Raw genomic sequence first — 26644 nt, forward strand, 5'->3', positions numbered from 1 at the left:
TGCCTTAATACCATCAAGTTACGCAACGCATGAAGAGCTTTAAAACAGATTAACATCAGTTTTCGCATGATCTGGGGGGAATCATGTAGGGATTGTGATTTGTGAATTGTGACTGCTCAATGCCCACTGGTGACGGGTAAGAGTGTAAGACTATTAAAAAAAAATAAAATTAGAATCAGGATGTTACGTACGTCGGTACGAATACAATAAGTAGTCATATTCCAGATTTCGCCATATTAATATCGCCTTGTGTAAGACTGTAACTGTTTGCGGCCGAGGTATTGTAGAACTCAACATTCCAGCTGTTGCTATATTGTACATTCCAGTTGGTATTTAATGTCTGTGCGTACGCAAAAATTTTTTAAGACAATAAACAATGTCCCGCTCTCGGTAAAAATAATTTTTTGTCCATCGATGCACTGGGAATGGCAACCCAGTTAGACTGCCCCGTGTTGGCCGTAGTGGCTCAAGTACTTTCTTAAAATATTTAGTACAAATGCGCGAATTGAAAGTATTTACTAATTACGACTTACGAGTACTATGTCGCGCGAAATGAAAGTATTGATTTTGCTAGTTACTACGACGAGCCACGTCACAAGCTAGGTGGTCAATACCTATTCCTACACAATCCCGGGCTGAAGACTTCAGATTCATCAGATGATCAGACACACTTCCTGTTCCTCATCTCAGGACACAAGGTTACTGCTGGCCTTAAATGAATCGCCATAACGGTCACATGCCTGTGATGTTTATTTACCATGGTTAAACACTTAAACCATGATTACTCCCGTTGTATAATTACGTACAGTACCTGTTTCTGTGCGTACGTGGCTTGGGCAGCAACGTGATAATGGCGTCGTATCTCAGTGTAATTGATTACCCTTTGTCATAAAGAAATTAGCGTTCCTTGTTGCTGTCGCTCGGATTACATATGATAGATGCGGCGTTGTTACCGATAAGAGAACAATCAATGCAGTATGATCTTTGACCAATGCCCAATAGCGACGATTTGCATGCTTGTAAAATTTGAGCGACAATGCAAAATGCATAAAGGTAGTCAGTCTGGTGATTAGTGATTACCTCTAACTTGTTTGTCCTTGCCAACAACGGCAATCGTTGTTTAATCATTTGCATGTAACATAACTATTTGCAATAAGGTATAATTCCGAAAAATGCCGAAGGTATTTATTGAACATCGCTGCCGTTTCTTAAAATTAGTCCTTTAAAATATTGAAGTTGCCGTTTCATACAATGAAGCAGTGAAACTTCAACGGTACACAACCAAAAAAGGTTTATGTTAGTACGGTGGCAATTTGTCCTAATGTGGGCACTAGCAAAAGCGGAAGCAACATCCTTGTTTATAATCTGGTTTGAGAGAAAACTTCAGATTATATATGCGCTATAGTAGGCCAACGGTGTAAAAGCGAAAATAGGAGAGCTCATAAGCTGACATAACAATATATGTTCAGATTATCTTAGTTTATAGTAAAGAGTTCTGTCAGCTTTGTGGAAAGTCGAGAGAGGTTTATATCAAGAAGGGAGAAGATGACTCGTTTCAAGGAATCTGCAGCTTGCCGTTGCAAGAGCCGGAAATAGAAATAGCAGCTGCGCCGTACGCTGACGTCGCACCCTTCGCACTACTTTTACGCAGTCAAAAACACACTGAATAGTTGTTTTGTCGGCAATAAACAATTAGACATCCAGGTACCATTTTGACTACACTCGCTTCCAAGATTTGGTTAAAGGATAATAAATACAATGGACTGTAAATTTGAGTAAACGCCAGACTGGACCAGTTGCACAATCGGCTATAACGGCCAGCGTCTGCTCCCTTCTCGTGTGACAGTTGGGATTACCGACTGATCTGGGTTGCCGATTCAAAAATCGGCAATCCAGTGCCTTAGGTCAAAAACCTACTGTACTGTATGTATAGAACCCCATGGGGACATGGCCCTTGCAGCACTGTGCAGAAGACTGTGTCCCCGCCGATGACGCTTCAGTGCCGAAATGGGATCTTCTGCTCTCCGAACGACGTTCATTCACCGTTGTACAATGCAAAAGTTTGCAATGCATGCATCAGCCGAGCTCATAGATCGCCTGCTAAAATAAATTGTAATATTTGTTTTAAAATTTTTGAAATTAACTAACCAAACTGTCTCAAACGGTGCTTCCAAGCAGAAAGTTTTGATCTGCCTTGCCACTTCAACCCTTTATACATAGTTTATATTCACAGGTGCAATACGACAACGTCGCAGTTTAGTACCGATGAATTAAAAATACTTACACTTACAGACAATATCCGTAGGTAATTATAGAATGAAAAGCACAAAACCGTTATCGAACCTGTACATTGTACATCGATATAATAATAAAATTAAAGGCTTTAATATGTGACTTAAAATAAATACTGGCCACTTGTAACACGAACGTTCTTCGGAGCGAAAGGGGACGCTTTCGTCTGACTGTGTTTGTCTGCGAAACATGCTTCCGTGTTTTCATTTAGTGCGTGTACAATCCAAAAGCTTCCCGGTAAGGCTTGGGCCAGAAGAAAAACCAACACAAAACGGCCGCTCAAACGAGCACAGCAAATTGCCAAAATAATACACTTGGCAGCTGTAACTACCACAGTTTTAACAGCACGAGTATGCAGTTGAAGCTGACGACTCACGTTTTTCGGCGAGCCTTAAGCGGCTACGCTGTACAACCAGGCCATTTACTTTCCGGTAAGGCCATCACCTGAAGTGGGCAACGCTTCACTTGGCCAGCTCTTAACTGAAGTCTACGTGTACGGGGTATATGGTACGTACAGCGCAACATTTCGTGTTCGACGAATGATAGGCCGATAGCTGAAATAAAATACCGGCAGTTTGGAGAAAATGTTTGCGTACGAAGTAAGTACTATAAGTCTAGTAAGTACAATACTTGCTTGCATATTTCTGAAATGGTGTAATCGGCTGATATTGCCATAAGCTGTTCGACAGCAGACATCTGAATATCCAGGCATTATGATTAACTTTCCATTTGGAGCTTTTTTAGCATATATATTTGTGCATTGTGCACCAGACAGAAAAATTATTACTCCGGTTGGTAGTTAGTACGAAGTTAAGAAAGCCATGCAATATGCATTACAAGCAACGCAACCCTGGTGTCTGTGATTGCGCGCTAACAGATTGATGGGGCCTTCTCTAAACGTTATCTTGAACTTCTTTCATGCGGCAGTGCAAGTGACACAGTTACGATTTTCGCCATGTTTTCTTTTCAACATAATATTCCATTGTGGATTGCCGACGGTAGTGGTGTTGCTTCAAAATGGGCACAGGGCTTTGCTGCGCGGAATGCGATGGACGTCAAGCAGGTAGGCATCCCGCAGAAGCGGTATCCATCTTTACAACTGCGTAAGTACAAACACACTGATTCGCAAATGGTATCACGCTGAAAGAATAATAGATATGATATAAAGTAGCCAAATACGTACAACTGATCTGCGATACTGCCATATTAAACGTATGGTTCTGTGAACCAGTGCAACCACACAATTGAAGTAAACACAAGTATAACGGAACATTTAAAAGTTTCCTAATTTTGAGAGAAAAACTTGTATGTGCTTTCCTTTCTTCGATGTCTGCGGTGCACTATCTCAAAGCATGTTATATCTATATTCTCTGGAAACTGTTGATCTGTTTTAATAATAATCTCCTCGATAATATTTAGCTGTTTTTGTTACCGACCAGACATAGAAGTCCCGTTTGCCGGGTTGTCTGCTTCTGATACGTGAATGAATGAATGAATGAATGAACTAGCTGTACGCGGACGTTTTGCTCGACAGAGCTTCTGTTCCTTATTAATTTCTGCAATTTACTTGATTATCATATAGCTATATCAACCATAATCTAACTGCACTGGCCGCTGTAGACAGTGCAGTTAGTTTAAGTTTATAAATGCAACAGTAAAATATTTACTCTAACGAAGGATGCTTTACCTACACCGGTACTTACACGAATAGCATCTCCAAACTTCATGCACGGCGCAACCACTGGCATTTGCTAAAAACTATGGGACTTGTAGGTTTCTGCATTACAACTGCAGCATAAAAGTTTTGCATTGCAGATAATTAGATTAACAGTGGCCAGTTGGTTTAGTCTGACCCCGGTAGCTTTGCCCAGTACAACATAAAAATGGTTTTTTATTAATCGCGCTGCAGAAATTTCGCAAAGGCCTATTCATTAAAATGTGAACAACCGTGACCTGCACTGAACTGCGCACTTGTTTACATTGCGATCAGGCTTGGTCTCGAAGTGAGACCATTATGTAACGCTACTGCGCGTTACTGCCTATCGAAACATAACACTTACTGGTTCTAGGACGCGCTCAAATGCCTTATTGAAATCGTACAGACAGACATTTGCTGACGAGACGCTTTTGAGTTGCTTGCCCAGACGAAAGGTTGCAAAAGTCGTCTACCGCGCTAATCACGAGCGAGTCCATCGAAAACACTAGCAGCAATCGATATACGAGTACCTATGTCCCTGATTAGGCAGCTTCAGATTGTGAAATACTGATCTTTGCATCGGCAAGGTTATCGCAGCAGATAACAATACCGCATCCGGCTCTGCATTGCAGTTAAATTGCTACTTCGAAATCTTTCACAAACCACTGGGAAGATTCATCATAACAATGCAACAGAATATCGTACAATAAATTCTGATCGCGGAGTGAACTGAGTTTAATTGCACACGAAAATCCGTACTTTTTTTGTGTTTCAGGAACCTGAAGCGTGCAACTGGTACTACCGGCAGGACGCAGACAAGGTTCAATGTGGCACATGCTCCAAATTGTATGCCAGTAAGAAAAGCCTAAAGATACACAATCGCATCCACACTGGCTATAAACCATATGCGTAAGACAATAATAATACAAGTGTGCTTTCAGTCTATGTAATTGAAATATTAACATATGCGAAATATAGAATAAAAATCGCGTCATTTCCGCACTATTTATCACAGTTGCCCAATATGTCCGAAACGTTTCACGCAAACGAACGTCCTGAAAGCACACATCAATTACCACACCGGACGTCGCGACTGGTTATGCAAAATCTGTGGCAAGGCCTTCACTCAGTCGGCACATTTGCGAACTCACGAAAAGACCCATTCGAATCGCAAGGATTACCAATGCCCGTATTGCCAACAGAATTTTAGCTGCAAAGGTCAGTTCTCGTTTTACTGAGTAGAAGTTTTGTTGTGACTTTATTACTGCCGATTGATTACTTTGACATATTACAAAAATTCTCCGTTTGCATATCAAATACTTCGGTACCATTTTTTATTGATGGCCTTATAGCCACAAATCCTACAACAAGTCTACAGATTTCTATCATTTATTTGCATAGCCAGGGCACTTCGCTACAATTTATCGCTGTTATTTGTCACAACGCGTATGCTAGCACTGATAACTGTGCTTAATACGTGCTCGCACACTACTCTAGATCTAGAGGTTACGCAATTCAAACTTGGTTGCATTAATTTTAGCGTTATATTAGACAATTTGGGAAAATTCCGACTGTTACAGCAGTACCATTGACCAGCGTGCATGTGGCAAGGGCCGTGCTATAGTGAACGAATACTGAAATTCAAATTTTAGATAACTTTTTTATATCGTTTGCAACTGCTTTTCGTCGCGCTTCCGTAGTAAATCGTAAATCACATAACGCGCATTTACGGTCGTTCATTTTATATTCAGCCGGTAGTAACCGTCGAAAAGGGCACTGAGGCTGAGAGACAGGATGTGAACGGATTCGAACTATTAGTTTATAGTTTCAAGTCGGCTAATCTGACACCTACTATAAATATTAACCCGGAAGCAACGGGCCTGGCGCATTATTTTCCCAGCTACCGATGTTTCTGCTCGTTTACTTCCTGGCACTTGCATTACCTTTCGACTTTCGAGCCATTACGACAGTAATCTTTAGCGGTTTACAATTCCTTAAAACCATTATGTTCTTGTGGGGGGCGGTTGCGACTACTTATTTCGGCGTAGGACGCAAACCCCATATGACGTCAGCGGTCAGGCGAGTTATCATTCATCCGTCTAGCCTAATCTGCGGAATCCAACCAGTTTCACACATGCATTGTTTTGCAGGTGTACGCGACCGGCACATCCGTCAGCATACGGGAGAAAAGCCTTACAAATGCTTGCTCTGTGAGAAACGATTCACGCGCGGTGAGTCACTGAAATTTCACGAGAACGCCCATCAGGGCATCCGACCGTACAGCTGCCCACACGAACACTGCCGGAAGACGTTCACCAAACAGTCCAGCCTGAAGCGCCACATCCGCTCCGCACACAGCGGACTGGCATCCAGCTTCCGCGTCCGTTCGGCCAAATTCAGCTCACCACTCGCTCACGTATCCGGCTGTTCGGCTATCTTCCCGACAACAGTGGCTTCGCCCAGCGCCAACAGTGACTGTGTATCAACAACCGGCTCATCCACGGCGGGGCCCGGACAGTCCATTTGTCATTAAGATGGAGGAACTCGACGAGGACGACACCGAAGACCAGCTGCTGCAGAACATGATCCAAAGTCTGAGTGCCGCTGAACTGGATCGCCTGGATCAGTATTTGGGTTTAAGCAGCACTGATGCCTCGCTGGAGTCATTTTTGAATGGAAGTGGTGGAGAAGTGTTTGATAGTTTTGTAAAAATGGAAGTGGATGCTAACGATGTAGCTCGTCCAGGCACTGCTTACCCAACACAGAATTACAACGGGCCTGCTTACAGCGGGCATTATGGGATGAATATGTGGGATCCGGTGGACTGGGAGATGCCGGAGCTCAAAGTTTTTGAAGCACCTGGACGATTTCTGCCGCGGTCCGAATGGGAGCGTGGCAACAGATTCCACCGTATCGAATGAGCGGAAGCTCGGTGTGCGGTAACTGCCCTGCCTGTCATACAGTTTGCCGGGCACAGTCAGCTCCTAAATTCCTAATACGCAGCGGTTGCATCGAAAAAATTCAACTCTTGTCGTACGATTGTCCCACAAACTTCTCGCTTCGAATGAATCGATTCATATACTTACGGTATGCTGTAAAACGAGTGCATGGCTATTCTGTAGTCTGTACGCTACCCGTAGATCTTAGGCTGAATTTTATGTATGAGGAGGATAGTTGGAAAAGCTCAGAAGGTTAAGAAGCTACACGGCTTCTTTTGGATTGTTGGACTGTGATATAAATGGATCCTCAATGTTTTGTACTTAAGCTTCTACGAGTAGTTTGTTTCGTATCAGCAGTTCAGAACTTTGTCATTTGTTCTTATTGTTGGCATTTTGCATTCCTGTTAGCAATGGAATTGTTGCATGTTGTGTCATTTTATTGATGATTTAGTTGTAAAATGTAGTTTTTGATATATATATTTTTTTCAAGCTTCTATACTGCCATGGTTTTTTTGCCAGAGTGTCACCCAAATGGCATTCGAAATCGTTATTGTATGTGCTTGGTGCGAGAATCACTGTCAAATTTTGCACAATATTTATGCGACTGTAAAACGTCCGTACTTTCAAAAGCGAAAGCTATCCGCATTTCGCAACCGACAGGCTCCAGCGCAAAAACCGGGAAGAGTATGTACGAAATTTTAAGCACCACTATATCTGAGTGAAAACTAAGAAATCATGGCATTTTTGGTTGTACTATTAGTAATGCTTGCATGCGGGTTAATGCAGATGACCGTTTGAACCAATCAAGTTTTTTCGGTGTAGTTTTTGAAGTGGGTCGACATTTGTTTTGCCGGTCACCGGCATCGTATTTGTAGTATGCAATTGTTTATAATTACATGTAGTATATGATATTTTTACTTCATTTGATTATTACCACGGCAATAACCAGACACCACTGCTCCAAAATTAAGTTAGGAAGTAGTACCAAAACAACCAATACCGTCATTAACGTTATCATACGGTTTAACACGTGGCATAATGCCCAAAACTGCCGCCTCGTTACCACGAACAATGGCAGTGCCGAAGCTCTGTTTCGAAAACCAACTCGAACGCACTTCACCGGTCCTTTCAAAATTTTTACAACCTGGAAACTTGAAAAGTTCCCTCGTAAGTTAGCTCAGTATTCCAAGGGTTTCGCATACAACAGGAAGAAGAAATATGGCGGTGTAACAAACGGTAGTGGTTTGGTTTATGAAATTCAGCGATACAATATGAACCCGCGTGCTGCTGAACGGTTCACATAAGAAGACGCCCCCATACAGGAGGACGTAGCATCCCACACCACATACTGGCCGTCTCGCACAAGAGCCAGGATAACACCGTTTGGGCCTTTTCCGCTTTTGGGATTGTACAGTATTAGTATTGTACTTAAGTCTTGCATCTGGGACAGTAGATAAAAAGTTTATCTAACGGCTGCATGCACGGCAAGTCGCCATGGGTTTTGGCTGCGTGCACGAATTATTACTTTTACCATTTGAATATTTTTGAGTTTTGCTTTCTAATTTAACATTTCATAATCTTTTTCATACTATTCAGCAAGGATTACTTAATTTTTCAGCCGCTTAAGACATATGTTTTGGGTAAACAATCGAGATATCGCTAATATTTGTTTTTGGTCGCTAATGTATCACATGCTGGTGCTTATCGTCCTTTAATCGTCAAATACCTGAGACAAATGTTTCCTGACGAACCCTTTCTATAAAAATTGTCGACGATGAACCTGACTAGACAAGCTGCTTGTTGGCGCGACAACGCAGACGCCGCGTGTGCACAGTCACACCTGCATTGAGCTACGTGGCCACAGCGCCGATACCGGTGAACCTCGATTACAGAGACGCAGCAATAATATTGCCGCGATATTTGATTAGGAATTCTGACAACTGCATACGAAATTTTTACGACTAGTACTTTTATCTAGTCTGATACAGTATAGGAGTGAATACCTACGAACCTGCTCCGGAAATGTGTTTTCATGAGTAAAGCAACATTTGTCGTTCTACTGTTCACTATCTATTGTCAGCTGTCACCAACACAACGCCTATATATGCATCGCAGCAAAACCCCTTCACTCGTTGCAAAACATGATAATATTTAACTGTATCCTCCTTTACCAATACGTTTTCCGTTTTCGTTCGAACTGTCTGTCGGTCAGATTACTGTCAAGTGTTGGGCTTCTGGTGACAGTTGCATTATTGCAGTCACACGCATTCATCGTGCTAAGCCATTCGCTTGGCTAGCTTGGCATTAATTTATGACTTTTACTGCCTTGCTGCCATAAATCAGCAATTGCCACCTGATTGCAATATCAAAACACAAAACGCGTTTCCCATAACGAATTTGTTTGTCGTTTGTTTGCTCAAACGCATCGCCACTACCGAAAAATATTTGTAGTAAAAAAATACAAATTTTGGTTGCTACCGCCCGCTCGGCTTCCTGTTCAGTACGCTCCGAAATTCCGAATACCGAAAGCTTCCGTTCTTCGACTGGAGCCGGCGTTACTACTCACTGTTCAAAATCGAAGAGCCGTCGGCATTATGTTTCTTAGCGGATCGGGTAGCATAGAAGCACACAGAACCGCTTATAATTCAGGTAAGCCGAAGCTGTACTAATCCGCATGAGTGCAGGACTGCAGTTTGAATTCAATTCATATTCGAATTTCGAATGTCTGTTCTTTGGCTGGGCAGCTTTTTAATTAAAAGCTGGAGTAATAACAAAAATATATCGTACCTACTATACCTACTAAAAATCGTATACTCTACTGAGTATGTAACTGCATGTTAAACGGCAGATTTTATCAAGATCTGGCTGCTAGACGCCCCACGTACCGTATTCGGTTTTGCCATTTCCTATACAGTCCACTTGTAATGTATGAACATATCAATAATAATGCAGTTGCAGTCATAGTACCAAAATTAATTAACATTACCGATGATATAGCTGCTGGAGATACCCGATGATATAGCAAAAGGGCAGACTCCTCGTATTACATTTTGTTCGGAAAAACGTCTAGCGATATATAACTCAATATCAGTTTTGTAAATTAACATTGACAAGTGAAAGAGTTATGTATTTTGACCAGTGTATAAAGACCAGTACACACTGCACAAAGGGCTGCCGACAGCGCTCTTTTACTTTGAGTAGCCGTGGTACGCTGATAGTGCCTGTCAATCATTTTAGCCGGACTAGCCAAATGATACTTGATGGACAGACCGGTACATGACACCAAATGCGAGGACGTGCACGGGAACTTGCATTTTCGCACATTCCAAAACACTTTCCGCACTGTTTTATGACATAATCGCCAATGATTTGTGTACAGTATTGCGAAAACCGATTGTGCCTTCCAATATCCGGTTGGGGAGCTATGGGTGAAATACGATTCAAAAAACCTTTGTATACGAGTACAAAATCTAATTATAGACCGATCGTCTTCAAATTTCGCACGTAAATGCACATAGACTTGAGGAACGTTTTTACTACCGTCGAACAAGATTGTCAAAGTCTTCCAAAATTTTAAAATGTTTTCAATTAATCTTAAATTTATTTCAAATAAAAAGTTATCGATAGCTAGTAGCGCTTATAATGAGACTTCTGCGGCGTCTTTTTCCGTTCAAAATTTTAGAACTCATTTTCACCCATGCCACAAATCCGCAACCGAATGGTGCGCGCGCAAATTGATTTTCCAGCTAATGTCCACAAATCATCTGGATACAAATGACGTCAAACAATGAAAAAATGTATTGGAGCGCGCGAAAGAGAAGGTTTCCATTTAGCGTGCTGCTGGAAATACACGGATTTGGCACCATATACTGTACCGGCTGACTTCTCGTTGCGGCGGGTCCCTCTTTTGATGCTATGAACTTCAATGCATATTAAAGTGGATTCTAATCGAGAAGGCCTGTTCTGCTGTACCATATCGGCACTAAACAGAGCAGAACACGCTTAAACGTCGCAGTTCGTTGTACACATTTCCTTTTTGACATCACGTCGCAGCCACGAGATGTTACGGTCCAGAATTTTGTCGCAATGCGACTCGCTCTTACTGGTTTTTTGGAACTTATAAAAATTTCTCCAGCAAAGGATAGTCCTTATATCTACGGTTTTTTAGTTACTAGTAATTTCAAAAGGACTAAGCGACTAGCACTACTTAAATTTTTTTTGCGGTGCATCAGCCCTATGGCTTCTAGGTTTATTGAATTTTATCTCAGCGGTCAATTTAATGTTTGTATTATGAATCAAGGAAACATATTTATAGCATGATCGGCCGTCTCGTAGAAAACAAAACCCTTGGCAGGTACACTCAGCATAGTCCAAAAGGGTCCAACATGCATTTTGTTTTAAAAGAGGTCTGGTTGGACACCATCACAAAAAAGCCTGTACCGATATCGATAGGTATACTCGGCTCCACTAATAGCAATGGAGCCGGCACATACTCTAATGCCGGCGGCGATCTTCGGGAATTACTTACCTTAATATCTTATAAATGCAGACATGCCGCTATATTTTGAGAAAAACCCACAAAAGTATAGGGTTTTGTTGCTTTACTGTTTCTCGTGCAATGAACTTGAACGAGATTTCGTAGCGTTCAGTTAGAGCTCAGAAGGACTGAAATGTGACCTTAAAGGCATACATCGGATGAGTGATTAAATGAGTAGTCAATACGAATATTTAAGCTTCGCCGTTAAATCTTATTAATAAAATTAAACAGAATATTTAGCCGAAAACAGGCTCAGCCAGATACGCCTTGGGTTAGCTTTGAGTCGATAAAACAAGCCTGTTTGCATTGTTAAACAAGGACAGATCTCTGCAGGAAGAAAATCTATACTTCTGTAGCTACAGGTTACGTACGTGAAAAGTAGCGTACTCAACTATCTATAATTTTATTAACCGCCAGTTATCTGCCTACGTATACTTCTTTCACAGGTGAATTCTCTTTTGCTAGGTTTGTGTACTCGTAATTTTGAAAACACCTGTTTACGTGCATCATGATGAACTGTGTGCTCATCATATTCGCACGGACTGCAACAATCAATATGTACTCACAGAAAACTAACGAAGTCCGGTAGAATATCCCATAAACGCATCTATGATATTTAATGTATAACATGTAATTCAGATAGTGTGGCATTAAAAAGCAAACCGACGTTTACACGACACTAACTGTAACACAGACAATCGCTTATCTCATAACAAATTGGCCATTTTTGCTATAATTTGGAAATTGCACTTTACTCTTGGTTCGTAATTTCTTGATCTAATAAACGGCAAAGCCGTACTAATGGACCGTATCAAAATAATACACCTATGGCAAAATTAATATTCTAAGGCCAAAAAGAGCCATATCATAAATAAGAACAGTCTAGATAGTATCGGGCAACGCATAACCATAACAGCTCGTGCCCATTAAGCTCTCGAGCTGATGCTACCGTAAGACGAGCTGCTAGCGTCAGAGTGTTCTTACACAGAAAACTAAACGAGAAATCATGGCCTACGGTTTCACATGGCTATATATCTGTAGTAGTCGGCTATCATTTCTTATTCGGTACAGTCGAACTTTGTATAATAATTGTTGTTGCGGTTGACCTCCATCTTATGTAATGCTAATTATTAAATGTTTTTAAGTACTAGTCGTGATAGCACTTAACCCATCGCGATCTTGCAGAAACGCACCTAGAGTGTGTGTCACGAACCCTGTTAGAAACCAGTAATGACCGCACCCTGTCGGAATTCGAACGCCGGCGGTCTGGATTCCAGGATGAGGCTGCTGAGACAATCAGTGACATGAAAAAGCCAAGCACACTATGTTTGTCTCCCCATCCACTGACTGACCACGGAGCACGGAAACCCAAATGCGCAAGATGCCGCAACCACGACGAAATAGCGTGGCTGAAGGGGCACAAGAAGAGCTGCCCCTATAAGGAATGCACGTGTGACAAGTGCATCCTCATCATGGAGCGACAGCGCGTGATGGCTGCACAAGTATTTGACAATAAAGGAAATCTTGAAATTATTATCAAGAGCCTTCGCCAACAGGCTACAATTAAGAAATTAAGGCAGTTGTAGAATCTGATCATAATAGTGAGTATTGAGTTCATGAGTATACGTAGCGACCGCAAACATGTTCATTGTCTGTATGGTTAGGTTAGCTTGCACATATATATTGTACGCTCTGCTTGTGCGAACACGGATTTGTTCTTGCCATGCAGACAGCTTCGCGATGGCTACTTCCAAATCTTTCCAATAATCCAGAAAACACCTGGAAAAAACTGGTTGGCGTGCACTCGTACGCATAATTCAACGATAGCCGCTGTATAAGGCACCAGTAAAAATTTGGTTTTAATCTGAACGATATCACATTGTATGCAAATTATTATTACTGATTGTAAATGCATGAATTTTAACAATGATTTGGTTTGCCCGCACAAAACTTACACCAATCCCCCAGGCAACTGAACCCCGAAAGTCAGCAGTACTTTGGAATTGCTAAAACGGCTGGTTCTTTCGAAATGCGTCAACTACATACAGGTGGCTAGCACCTGGAGGCTGTAGGCTAGCTGTATCGTGTACAGTGTGAGTTCCCGACGTTTAATACAGCCAACTGCAAGTTGAGCCAACATGCAGTAGCAATCATCTTATTTGGGAACTACTACTAGTAGTATTAAAGTAAGTTTTCGTAAGTGTAAAAAAGTGTTTCACGCTGGCGTTGTTCGCAATCGTAGAATTTAATTTGCATTGTACAAATTTTTTATGGGCATTTTGGCTGGCCACCTTGGTCGGTATAGCAATAAAACCATGCCGAATACGGCGGAACTACCTTTGTCCGTCACGTTTTGCAGGTGATTTTTACCGATTTATCAGGTTGTATTTCAATGTAGGTTGCACTGAAGCGTCGCCAGTCCACCGAAGAAGCTGTAGCGATTGGGCTGCGCGCAGCCGTAACGGATGATAATTTGGGTTACATCCCACCAGGGCCAATTTTTCCCAGCCATTCCCGCCGGGCCTCTTCGTCACTGGAGAGCCTACCGGAATCAGAGTTATGCCACACTCCATTATCTCGACGACCGCACTCATCGGTTTCAATCCACAGCAGCGCGGCACCTGATGAAAATGTTCAAAAGTTCCATTTCGTCACCAGTAAACGAAGACTTCGCACGGAACGATGCAACCATGGCCTCTCGACTGCCTGGACAGCAAAGTGTCATAAAACACGCAAAGATTGACCGGCGTACAGCTTACGACAGTCATTTAGAAAATCGCCCGGGAAATGGAAATCAGGAATCTAGAACAGATGAAAACGTGCAAATACTTAAGCAAATATTTCCAAATTACAACAACGACCATTTACTGGACGCTTACAACAGACATCATGGAAATTTGTTCAAAACGCTGCAGTACATGTTTTCCAAGCGGGGAAGTACGACGGTACCGTATGAGCAAAAAACTCCGCATCCGTCAAGCGCTGCTGACGCCAACAGTCAATCCGACTCTGACAAAACCAGTGGCTATCGCGATGTTTACAAAATCCCCACGCTTCATGACACCACGGGAATGAACCTTGTAAAGCCGGCTTGGATGGGTGACTATCACACAAACCCAATGGTGAATACTCATTGGGCCTTGGTTCGCCCTGAAGAGTTAGTTCGATCAACCCAGTTTTCCACCGTTATGTCATCCCTGTTCGCTGTCTATCCAACGGTCGCCAGCGGATTTGCTATGCACTTACCGTATCCGCATGTACCTTTCTCGCACCCGGCTTTGTTCCCTGGACGTAACCCATCTGAGAGATTGCTGTGTCCATCTATAGCAAACCGAAACATGAGAAACGAACAGCCGGGGTACACTTTTTCCATTGTCGACAACCCGTACAGTGTCAGTAGGAACATCAAGCGGGAATAAATATTGCGATTCGTACAATGAAAAAACGTCAGTGTCTGTAATCTGCCTTTACCAAATGGCACCATCAATTGTAGAATTCTATATGAACGATTTTTACTGTGAACGATCCAGTAATACTCGTACTATTCCGTTGCTGATCTTTGTAATGATTGCGCTTTCCTAAATGGATGACAGTTCCTGATCTGAACGTGCACAATGCTGTGTGTGCAGTTTGTGGTTTCTTGTTACGAAAGGATACTTCATATTTGCTTCTAACTTTCTGCCCATTATTTTTAATGGTTGTGTTGATTCAGTTGATGGAACGTACCTTTAATAAGTATCGTAATACGAGTACAAACTGAGTACCAGAACATAACAGCATTTATAAAAGAAGCACTTCCTCTATGCTATCCTGATCGGGGAGAGTATGCATAACACAAATCGCGTTTCCCCGTTGCATTTGCATGGAACTCGCTGCTTAAAAAACTCTTTCGCCCGTTTCTGGCCAGTGGAAGTCGCTATACCGTTCAGTTGATAATATAGATATGCTCCATATTACGTACTTACAAGATACTTGAATTTATTTGGTGGCTTATTAATAGTCGCTATACAGACATCTTTATTTATATACCACCAAAAGGTCATTCATCTGAATTTATTTTAGAAGAGGATCTCCGTTTATTTTACAGAATTGCGATCTAAACTGCGATCGCAAACTGTTATCACTTATCAGCCATGTTTGTATGTACAGAGTATAATATCATGCCCCGTACTTTTTATATCTCCAAACGAAAAAAGATAAGTACCGCGGTTTCTATACTTACTTCTATTTAAGGGAAGTGACCCGGTACATAGCACTAAATTCGTGTACATCCGTGGACATACACGGATTTAGTGCCATGTAACGGGTCACTTCTTTTGAAATTTCATAAAAATGAAGTCAAACGAAAAAATGGCCGGTTGTCTTAAAGCATAATATGTTATTCGCCTTCGGTCCTCAAAATTTCGTTCAAAAAACAGATTGTATTCGCTTTATCATTTATTTATGAAATACGGATTTTCAAATCTGGATTTCAGCTCAAAATCGTCCGGGGGGGAGAGTCAGGCAAAGTCCCGTCCTTTTTCTGTAATTATTCTGTAATCTTCAAAAAATTTGGCAACTGCGCTGCGTTCTTTCTGCCAAATACAGTACTTACCTAGTTCCCCTACGGTGCAGAAGTCCCTGTCAAAGGAAAACCGGCTGAAGCGTTCGCTTAATAGTTTTAATTCCACACAAGAGTATGTACTTATGTTCTTACTGCCGAAACAAGATAGTTGAACGCGAGTCGCAGTCAACCTCTGCGAGTCGCAGTCAACCGCATGGATGCCTGGAGCAGGCACTTTTGCTCAGCTTACAACAAATCATGTAAACTGGAATATATTTTTTTAAAACAAACAGGTGTGGCGAAAATTAAATACCAAAATAACTGAGACTAACAACAAGTCCGATTCAGCCAGTAAAGCAGTGACTGGAGTGAAACGCATGCTGTACGGGGAAGTTCGTGCACGGAACAAAACGCATGGCTCAAAAAGGAGTGCCTGGAGTGAAAGTAATGCGAAAGGTTGGGAACTGCGTGATAGATCGTAAAACGAAAAGCTATGCACGGAGTGGACAGTGGTCAACAGTGCATCCGGAGATGCCGGATCCGGTCCGGATTCGGCATCTCCGGATGCACTGTTGACCGCTCAAACATGGTGCTCCGGATCATCCGGAGCACCATGTATGTTTGAGCGACCACTTATGACAGGCGTAATTAGGATAGGAGAGTGGGCTCACCTGGTCAGTGGAGATTCAGTGTATCGCAATTGTCAGAGATAATATTGACATGTAACATCTTCCCGTTAAGCTAGCTTATAGGCACAGTACACATCTTCGTTCTCATAGACAAAATACACATCTACTTAACCCAGTGTTGTATATCATCACTAATGCAACATTTAATTTAGCTCAGGATAATTTATTAATTTACTCTTTCCTGCTTCGTGCAGTCTTATTTTGTTTGCGGCAACCGAAGTATAGAGTTCACTGCCCAACATTCTACATCGCACCGTAATCGGCTTTACATATGTATTGTAGCAACCCGATAAATACTTACCGTTAGTTAATATTGTTCTAAACAGTGCAACATCCCATGCCAAAATAAAACGTATTTCGAATGTAAATTATGCATATCAGTTAGATCAATCATGCAAAAATGCAAATTTACAAACGCGCTGGGTTATTTATATAAATCCTCTTGAGAATAGCTCTAACACGATTTTTATGTTCTGTTTCCTGATATTAAGTAGGGTCATGACAAAAGCTATGGTAATACTGGATCCGTGCTGCCTTTTTAAAAAACCGAATAAGCTCATCACTTTATTGTCTACTCGGTTGAACAATGTTTCGCTGAAGTTGAAGGTCTGCGAAAATGCGTTTCTGTCTCTTTCCCAACTATGCACAATTGAAAATAAACCATCAAGTTCATGCTGCTTCCTAAAACACAATCAGAGCTCCTAAAACACAATCAGTATTATCACGCTGAATTTCTGTACTGTACTAATACGTTGTAACAGAAAATGCTTTGCGCGAATTTCTCCAGCCTCCTCTCTGATGCGTCTGGCCTGCTTACAGATAAAATACATGGAGGAAGACCGCAGATTCCCGTTGTTTTTAATGCGACAGCTGGAAATTAAAATATACCGAGCAGCCGCGTCAGCATATTTGCCGCACTTTCGCTACTCGGCCGCTACTACTGCAGCGCCAGCATGATCCGATGTCTGGCCAACATAAATCTGTGTCCGGCCGCAGTAACGTCCCACACCAACGCTTTGCCGTTCTTCCACGGATAATGAGTTGAACTATTAGCACGGATAACCTTATATTCACTTCGTGTTTATGTAGATATACTCGTATATAGTTGTTCATTAAGTTGCTATTTTGTTCGCGATAGTGGATAACAGCTTTCCAAAAACTAAAAAATTTAACATTACACCCAGACATATATAAGAGTACAATAATAACAAGTTGTTAGGTGCACAAAATTATTAGCCAAATTGACAACGCAAAGCAATTAATTTTTATTTCAATTGCACTACGGCATTTTAGTTATGTTACAGTGTTGTGAGCCTTTAATGTCAATTTTTATAACGATGATTTTTGACATGACAGATGTGGAAGCAGGAGGCCGACCGATGTACATATACAGTGATATACCGTGTATAATGCGTGGGTAAAGAATTAATAATAATTTTGTGTTGTGCGGACGATCTTTATACAGTAACATCTCTTTGCAACACTACACAGAATTCTATGCTGAGTGGCGCATTAGCTCTCAACTCGAAACTAACAAAATAATACAGAACCAGAAGTTAATTTTTTGTATCACTTACTCACTGTCATAATAACTATATAATTACTGTGAATAAAACTGAAAGCACGTAAACCGTAATTTAAATGAATTTTTACATTGCTTTTATTTTTGAAGAAAGATACGGTAGTTCCCTGTGATATACGGATTACTGAACAGGTAGCGCACATCTCGAAGCTGGTCAGCATGCTCCAGTGCACTTACTAGGCGCTGCTATGTTGTTGAATGCTAACATCTTTCAGTGACGTGTTAACAAGATTTTTATTGTTTCGTCACCTAATAATCAAGCAAGTAAACTTCGAACTCGTTATCTGTATTATGCACATGGAATTTTAAGCGTACACTTTGAAACCGATCGTTTTCTGTAGCTCCAAATTGTTATCATTAGCAATCAATCTGTGCAAGTGACTTTATTAACGATAAAGACAATAATTAATGTGCTACCAACTCACCACGATCTTTGACCGATGATCGCTATTCACTACTTATTTATGAACCTGCTGACGCTATTGTAGACCGAAAAGTTAAATTTGAACAAAACCGCAGAATGCATTCAACTAATCAGCGTGTCTAATCAGTGTAGCTAGCAACAGTGGGGTTTAATTTTGCTTATCGTCTGTCTGGAGCTGAAACCGTCTGGGTCACTCTGGGTCATCTTATAACCTGTTTGTCCTTGTCAGTGGGTACCGCCGAAATTTGTAAAATTATGCTTTACGCTAAATTCTTGTGCTAGAATTGAAGGCAATATATTCGTAAGACTACAGTACTGTAACAAATGCTAGTAGTAATCATATACCAGGCAAAAACGCACCATACTTCGTGAAATCGCACCAAAGGTTTACAACATGCAAGCCGTATACGCATATTATAGCCAACTTCCAACCAATAGAACAATTTTTACCAAATGATCCCCATGCACAGATAACAGACGCTAACCAATTTTTTCCGTTATACTGTAGCATTCTGGAGATGCTTATATTTAGCTACTACTAGTAGTTACGAGTACTTGTAATGCTTCGTAAATTTAAATAAGGATGTTATGTTCAAAGGTGCCGCATTCTGTTCTCAGAACATGCTTCAGAACCACTGCAAACCTAGTAATTTTTTATTTTAAGTACTACTGACACAAGTTGCGGCAACGGAACTTGCCGAATGTTGTAATTAACAAATACTTCTACCGGAATAATTGTAATATGAGCAACACAACAGAAATCACTGTGTAAGGAATTATCATTTCTCTCTTTTTAGAAGAAACAGAAACAGAAACTCCAAATATGTATTTACGTAAAATCACAATAGCCCGTTTAGGCACTGCAAAAGTGTCATAAGCAGTTTCGGACTGTTGGCATTTGAACAGATTTACGAAACCAGATAAAACTGGATTGTTCCCGAAAATCCGTTATCGATGGCACACTAATCTGGCCTCCAGGAGAATAGTCACAGCAACAAAACGCTGTTACTCTATGCAAAATTGCTAAATCATTAGAGCTCATAGATTGATTCTTGTTGTAAAATTTGCACCGTAGGCACTGTTGCGGTTCGAGGCCTTCTTTCTGCATGCAGGAGTTTCGGGTGAAACCGGCAGCATTCTTCTGACTGTGGTGTCTGCGAAAAGTTCAGCCGTGTTGGCATTTGATGTGCATGTGTTCTTGAAATTTCCCGGTATGACGCTGGATCAGACGAAAAAACCAACACAAAACGCCCGCCTAAACATACACGGTAGTACGACGAAATGCACTAGGTAGCTGGTGCTGCAACGATTCCAGCAGTAGACACTTTGGGTTTTATGTTTTTCCGCGAGGTTCAAACGGTTACGGTGTATAACCAGGCCATTTACTTTCCGGCTAGCCATCATTTCGAAGTGTACAAACGCTTGGCTGCTGGGCCAGCTGCTGACGGAGGTCTACGCGTATGTGCAGCGAACGTTTTCGGCTTCGACGAACGATAACTCGATAGCATCATAGCTGCAATAAAACTCTTGCAGTAAGCAGAAAACGTTTTCGTACTTGCATACGTGTTTATAAAAAGGTCCAATGAGCTGAGATTGCCATAGGCTGATAGACAGCAAACATCTGAATATCGAGGTACTTACTTTGATTAATTTTTCGTTTCCAACCCCTGTAGTACATATATATATTTATTCTCTGCTCGCCAGACCTTACTTAAATTTTGCTAGTCAACACAAACAGATCCACTTCCACATGATACATTTTCCTGAAGGCTCACTTTGTCCGTTCATATATGATTGTGTAGCAGCAATTTCACTGAGCACTCTCTCGATACGTACGCCGCCCTGTAAACTCCGTTTATGTTTATTAGCATTACGCTGCATGCAGGACAATTACGATGTGTGCCATGTTTTCTGGACAACAAAATCCGCTGCAGGTCGCAGATGACAACCGTGTGTTACTGGGTAGCTGGGCAAACAAAACGCAGGTCTTTGTACCGATAAGTGCAGCGGATGTTAAGCAGGTAAGCAAACGGAGAAATACTCTAAAATTTGCTTAACACGAAATCTCAAGGGCAGAAAGTAACGTGTATGGGGCGATAACCAAATCTGCTGTAAAGTTAACCCGAAAACTTCTGACATTTATTTAGCTTTTCTGTAATTTCCTGGTTGCTCTTAGCAGATGCTTCTGATCAATTCAGTTCTCTTCCGTTAAAATTTATTATTAATACAGACGGCTGCTTCCCATATTAGAAAGCGGCGTTAAAACAAGGAAGTAATGGATACAGAGGTTTATCTCTTTGTAGCACGTAGTACGTGTGCATGCAGAACTTTTTGGTATCTAGAACTTTTTGGTATCTTTTTGGTATCTTTGGTATCTTTGGTATCTAGGCTTTTTGGAACTTTTTGGTTTGGTAGTACGTGTTCGAAAAATGACATGTTAAGATACGGTTTCCGGTTTCCACGATATCCTGTTGATATTCACGGTACGGAAAGTTGGTAAAAACATTAGGTAGTGTAGTCAACCGCGCTTATAATGCACAAACAAAAACTTTCTCTACGTGCAAACAAAATTAATCAGACATTAAATAAAATACTTTTCGAGTGGCACCTTAGAACCCGGTTTATTCCTTTGGACCACGCACAGTGACGCATCCCTTTTGCTCCACGATTAGGCACTACGACGATGCATCCTGTTTGACGGTTGTTTACCGTATGTGTTTTATGTATTTAGGCTCTCACTCAGACGCCTTCATGGTTATAGTATAGATATGCTAGGCGTTGCTTGCTGCAGTTATACAAATGCACTTTTAGAATGCGGGAGCAATGTTACTATTGTGTATGTCACGTCTGCCGCCTGGCAATTTCTTTGCTATTGGTGTAAAGTAAATAACTCATTTAGCACTGCAAAGTGCAGCATGCCTCGTTTGGCATAATCGTTGTATTTTTGTCGCCCGATAGAAGTCAGAAGAAGAAGGTAGAAGTCTGGGTCTGGAGCTGTAAACATCCTTAATCGACAATGAAGTGGACATGTGCTCACACCACATGTACAGATTAGACTTACTCAAAAGTGTGGTTATTACCAATATTATATGCTACGACGTGCAGCTGTGTGTTACATATTCAAAACAAGCCAGAGTTCTGGAATGCGCTGTGAAGCTTTAAATTTATGGAAATTATGTGGTGAGACATTTGCTGACGACAAGCTTTTGCGGCTGCTTCCCCAGACGGAAGGTTGGCCAAAGCCGTCTACCGCGCCAGTCGTCGAAAACAGTAGCAGCAAGCGATATATGTCAGAGATAAAGGAAAAATAGGATGTCGAAACTTTGATCTTTGCATCGGCAAAGCCTGTCGACTGTCGCGCCAGATAATAAAACCGCATCCGGTCGAGCACAACTGCAATGCAACTTCCAAGTCTCATCAGACTGACAACTGGAAAACGTTTAGACAATAGGGAAATTATGACGTAAATGGGAGGTCATAGGAACTAAACTGCCTAATCGGGTGAAAAATATTATGCTCCATACTGGGATTTAGGAACCCGGAACCTGCAACTGGCAGTACCGACAAGCTGCAGAAAAAGTGCAATGCAACACGTGCTCCAAATTATATGCCAGCAAAAAGAGCCTAAAGATACACAACCGCATCCACACTGGTTACAAACCATATGCGTAAGTCAATATCACAACAAGTTTGTTTTCGAATGTTACATAGAATTTTTAAGTCCAACATAAACTCGACGTCTTAATGTTATCCAACGCATCTATAAATAACGTCAATTACCCTCTTTATTACAGTTGCCCAATATGTCCCAAGCGTTTCACACAAACCAACGTCCTGAAAGCACACATCAATTACCACACCGGACGTCGCGACTGGTTATGCAAAATCTGTGGCAAGGCCTTCACTCAGTCGGCACATTTGCGAACTCACGAAAAGACCCATTCGAATCGCAAGGATTACCAATGCCCGTATTGCCAACACAATTTCAGCTGCAAAGGTCAGTTCTCAAACATCGTTCTTTTTTTTCCCGAGCCACTAGTCATACGACCGCTGGCTCATTATCAATTGCTATATTATCTTAACATCGCAATTTTTTACATCTCTTTTCTTGGAGGACACTTTAACCACAAGCACTAGCCTGTAGATTCTTATCTTTTCTTTGCATAACCAGAACAGAGGTGTAAAATTTATCGAAGCTGTAATCATGCCGCGAATTTTGAGATCAAGCAAGTGCGCGTTATAGATTTTAAGTTATGCAAGACAGACTTTGTTCCCATATAATCTTTGTACGAATATTCAAATTTGGTCTTGGTTCCAGATTTTACTGTCGTGTTACACCGTTGCAAACGATGACAGCGGAGCTTCTGCGAAAACAAAATCGTAAATCACACAGCCCTCAAAAGCGCTTTTACATGAACCTCAATCAGGGTGTAACAATTGTCAAAAAAGCAAGTTACAATGGAGGCAGCGTGTGAGAAATTCCATTATTTATAGCTTCGAGTGCCTTGGTGCAATCTATAAATATTAACCCGGAAGAAGTGGCGCACCAATTTCCTAGCGGAGATTTCACAATAGCGCAGTGTTATACTCCATTCGTCAATAACTGCAAAAACATTTCGAGAGAAACACTTAATTTCGGGAAAGTTTCATACTGAATCATAATGAACTGCTGTACATAATATTATTATACTGACCTCCATATTAAACTGTACGAGTATTGTTGTGAATCTACAAAACAACGCTAATCTGGTTAGTTACCGGATGCACCGGATGCGACTGATCGATTGAGATTGAGACAAAATTTGCCATCATTATTTACAGGCGTTAGCAAAATATCCGTAAAAAAGCATTTGAGCTGCCGCATTTCAATGATAGGCAAATCGCATGCCTCAGTTAATTAATTGTTATTTCCCTATCACAAAATCTGCCACTTTAGGTTTCCCAGCCAGTGTATTTGCATTGTTTTGCAGGTGTACGCGACCGGCACATCCGTCAGCATACGGGAGAAAAGCCTTACAAATGCTTGCTCTGTGAGAAACGATTCACGCGCGGTGAGTCACTGAAATTTCACGAGAACGCCCATCAGGGCATCCGACCGTACAGCTGCCCACACGAACACTGCCGGAAGACGTTCACCAAACAGTCCAGCCTGAAGCGCCACATCCGCTCCGCACACAGCGGACTGGCATCCAGCTTCCGCGTCCGTTCGGCCAAATTCAGCTCACCACTCGCTCACGTATCCGGCTGTTCGGCTATCTTCCCGACAACAGTGGCTTCGCCCAGCGCCAACAGTGACTGTGTATCAACAACCGGCTCATCCACGGCGGGCCCGGACAGTCCATTTGTCATTAAGATGGAGGAACTCGACGAGGACGACACCGAAGACCAGCTGCTGCAGAACATGATCCAAAGTCTGAGTGCCGCTGAACTGGATCGCCTGGATCAGTATTTGGGTTTAAGCAGCACTGATGCCTCGCTGGAGTCATTTTTGAATGGAAGTGGTGGAGAAGTGTTTGATAGTTTTGTAAAAATGGAAGTGGATGCTAACGATGTAGCTCGTCCAGGCACTGCTTACCCAACACAGAATTACAACGGGCCTGCTTACAGCGGGCATTATGGGATGAATATGTGGGATCCGGTGGACTGGGAGATGCCGGAGCACAAGGTTTTTGATCGACCATGTATGTCGGGTTGCGATTACGACAGAAAATTCCCGTTATATCAAATGAGCGGAAGTTCAGTGTATTGCCCCGGTCCACACAACTTACCGTATTCCACTGGTTTTTAAAACCATCAGTTGTGCTTCAACTTTAGCCATTGGAATCATTATATATCATATCGCGCTTCACATCGAATCACATGACATGGTTTTTGTACAGATAGCGGGACGGTTGCAGTATGGTCGGTGTGTAAACTCATGAGGAGGAGATTCGCGAAAGCTCAGAAGGTCAGGAAGCCACAAGGCTTCCCTTTGGATTGTTGGATTGTGATATTGCTGGATCTTCATTTGTTTTGTACGATAAGCTTTTAACAAGTTTCGTCTTGGCTGTGCACAGCTTGTTATTCGTTATACATGTTCGTATTTCTGCATTCCTGTAATTAGTGGGATCGTGGTTTGAGTAGTAGTTCTATAAGTACTTTTTTTGTTTGCCTGTAGAAGTATTAATCGTAAATTGAAATTGTTGCTTTTGTAACGATTTTTCGACTTTTCGTCACTGCCGTGTTTCAAGTTTTTCGTTATCCAATCAGGCAATCATTAGGTAAGGTTACAGCCGCACACATTGTGCGTTTATGTTCACAGTGTTACGTTTCAATAAAATAGGTATTTGAAGTTAGAATAATGCATGATAGGTTTCTTAGCAGATTGGAAGCGTAGTTAGACAAGTTTTAGAAATTTGTCGAGACGAAACGGAAGACGAAACTTCAAATTTGGACACACAAGTAAATGCATAAAGTAAGAGTACTTCAAGTACTAGTACTGTAAGTATTCGCCAACGAATTAAACGGACATCATCAGATGGACAGATTCGGTATATAGTGTGCAGCGCAGTGGCTACGGACTTTTAGCCAAGACATTGCAAAACCAGGTTACCAATTGAACAGGAAAATGGCAATGTGCAAATTAAAACAAACACGTACTGTGCTATCCGAATGGTAAGAATAACTTCTATAAAATCTTAAATGTGCCTGCTTTCACGACATCTGGATTAAATGCACTTCCCATGGTCCGCTGCTGCGCCATAATGAGCCATTACTTACCAATGTAAAGATAAACAAACACAAACAAAGAGAAAAAGCCGAAGCAAAATACGGACAGTACATATGACATCATAATATCTATATCTACAAGAAAGCGCTGCGGCTTCGCCTCCGCGTTTCTTGTGATCCACGGCCGAACAAATCATTTGAACAAATCATTCCATTTGCAGTAATACGTTAGTAAATTCACTAACTGCCTTAGCAGTTATTGTAGAACTTCTTAGGCAAGGAGTCTAGCTCGGTCCCTCACTCAGTTAGCAACTTTGTTCACTGGACAGCGGTAGCGGTGGTAGCTCGGTCACTCACTCACCTAGTTTTGTTCACGTGACAACGATGGTAGCTCGGTCACTCACCCACCTAGCGATTTTATTCACTGGACAGTGGTGGTAGCTCGGTCACTCACTAACGGTGTCACCTAGCGATTTTGTTCACTGGACAGTGGTGGACTGGTGGTAGGTCAGTCACTGACTCATCTAGCAATTTAAATTAATTTTTTTTTTTTAAATTTTCAATCATTTTAATTAGTTTCTACCAGCGCAAGCTTATTTTTATGTGAACTGGCCATTGCCGAATTAAAAGATCCTCTAGCAATTTTGTTCACCTAGGGTAGTGATTTATTGCTCGGTCATCACTCTGCTAGTGATTTTGTTTTGTTCACTGGACAGTGGCGGTAGCTGGGTCACTCACTGCCTTAGCAGTTTTGCTCACTGGCTTTTGTTTCCTTCAAAACCTGGGCTAATTCAACCAAGGGAATTGGATTTTTTAGGCATTTAAAAATTGAACATTTGAACAGCAATCAGGCGATTAAAATTCAACATGTTTGCAAATAAAATAACTACAAATTTATTGTAGTACATACTTAACACTTTAATAAATGTTCTAGGCAACTGGCATTGCTATTATTCTCAAGGTCCACTAGTACTTTGTTTGATCACTCAATTTGTATACGAAGTATTAAATAGTAGTGATAGTGCAGTAATTCGTTGATCCGAACCTTGTGACCGAAGTCTCCAAATTAATACCCGTTTTCTTAAGAATGTTTCATAAAGAAATTGTTTCATAAAGAACTACTAGTTCTTTATGAAACAATTTTTAGTTTTCTAAGCTTTTCTTTGAGTCGATGTACTACAGCAGTATACTTTGTAATTTTCATGTAATTATAATTTTTTTTCTAGATATGGTT

General features: G+C 41.5%; 3 protein-coding genes across 4 annotated transcripts; all 3 read left to right on the forward strand.

The window, feature by feature from the left end:
- The first annotated feature begins 2955 nt into the window (after positions 1–2955).
- On the forward strand, positions 2956–7497 carry LOC129581372 (putative zinc finger protein 876). 2 transcript variants are annotated; one of them, XM_055472388.1, is made up of 4 exons: positions 2956–3355; positions 4764–4897; positions 5004–5206; positions 6139–7497. In XM_055472388.1, exons 1-4 carry the CDS (start codon positions 3248–3250, stop codon positions 6519–6521), a joined length of 828 nt encoding a protein of 275 aa, XP_055328363.1. In that variant the 5' UTR covers positions 2956–3247; the 3' UTR covers positions 6522–7497. The 2 variants fall into 2 exon arrangements, with proteins under 2 accessions (XP_055328363.1, XP_055328364.1); XM_055472389.1 differs by having other exon boundaries at positions 4764–4834.
- Positions 7498–8885: 1388 nt separating this feature from the next.
- Positions 8886–15175, forward strand: LOC129581373 (doublesex- and mab-3-related transcription factor A2-like). The gene is made up of 3 exons (XM_055472390.1): positions 8886–9576; positions 12650–12966; positions 13863–15175. Exons 1-3 carry the CDS (start codon positions 9522–9524, stop codon positions 14205–14207), a joined length of 717 nt encoding a protein of 238 aa, XP_055328365.1. The 5' UTR covers positions 8886–9521; the 3' UTR covers positions 14208–15175.
- Positions 15176–20290: 5115 nt separating this feature from the next.
- LOC129581365 (zinc finger protein 835-like) lies at positions 20291–25033 on the forward strand. The gene is made up of 4 exons (XM_055472380.1): positions 20291–20723; positions 22237–22370; positions 22497–22699; positions 23673–25033. The coding sequence occupies exons 1-4, from the start codon at positions 20598–20600 to the stop codon at positions 24488–24490; spliced, it is 1281 nt and encodes a 426-aa protein (XP_055328355.1). The 5' UTR covers positions 20291–20597; the 3' UTR covers positions 24491–25033.
- Positions 25034–26644: the final 1611 nt, after the last annotated feature.

Source organism: Paramacrobiotus metropolitanus, unplaced genomic scaffold, assembly GCF_019649055.1.
Source record: "Paramacrobiotus metropolitanus isolate TYO unplaced genomic scaffold, Prichtersi_v1.0 Parri_scaffold0000005, whole genome shotgun sequence".
NCBI lineage: Eukaryota > Metazoa > Tardigrada > Eutardigrada > Parachela > Macrobiotidae > Paramacrobiotus > Paramacrobiotus metropolitanus.

Coding starts and splice junctions, on each gene's coding strand:
- LOC129581372 (XM_055472388.1), top strand. CDS start 3,248: ATGTTTTCTTTTCAACATAATATTCCATTGTGGATTGCCGACGGTAGT. Junction 4,898..5,003: donor ACTGGCTATAAACCATATGC/GTAAGACAATAA, acceptor TATTTATCACAG/TTGCCCAATATGTCCGAAAC. Junction 5,207..6,138: donor ACAGAATTTTAGCTGCAAAG/GTCAGTTCTCGT, acceptor ATTGTTTTGCAG/GTGTACGCGACCGGCACATC.
- LOC129581373 (XM_055472390.1), top strand. CDS start 9,522: ATGTTTCTTAGCGGATCGGGTAGCATAGAAGCACACAGAACCGCTTAT. Junction 9,577..12,649: donor CAGAACCGCTTATAATTCAG/GTAAGCCGAAGC, acceptor GCGATCTTGCAG/AAACGCACCTAGAGTGTGTG. Junction 12,967..13,862: donor AGCGCGTGATGGCTGCACAA/GTATTTGACAAT, acceptor ATTTCAATGTAG/GTTGCACTGAAGCGTCGCCA.
- LOC129581365 (XM_055472380.1), top strand. CDS start 20,598: ATGTGTGCCATGTTTTCTGGACAACAAAATCCGCTGCAGGTCGCAGAT. Junction 20,724..22,236: donor GTGCAGCGGATGTTAAGCAG/GTAAGCAAACGG, acceptor ACTGGGATTTAG/GAACCCGGAACCTGCAACTG. Junction 22,700..23,672: donor ACACAATTTCAGCTGCAAAG/GTCAGTTCTCAA, acceptor ATTGTTTTGCAG/GTGTACGCGACCGGCACATC.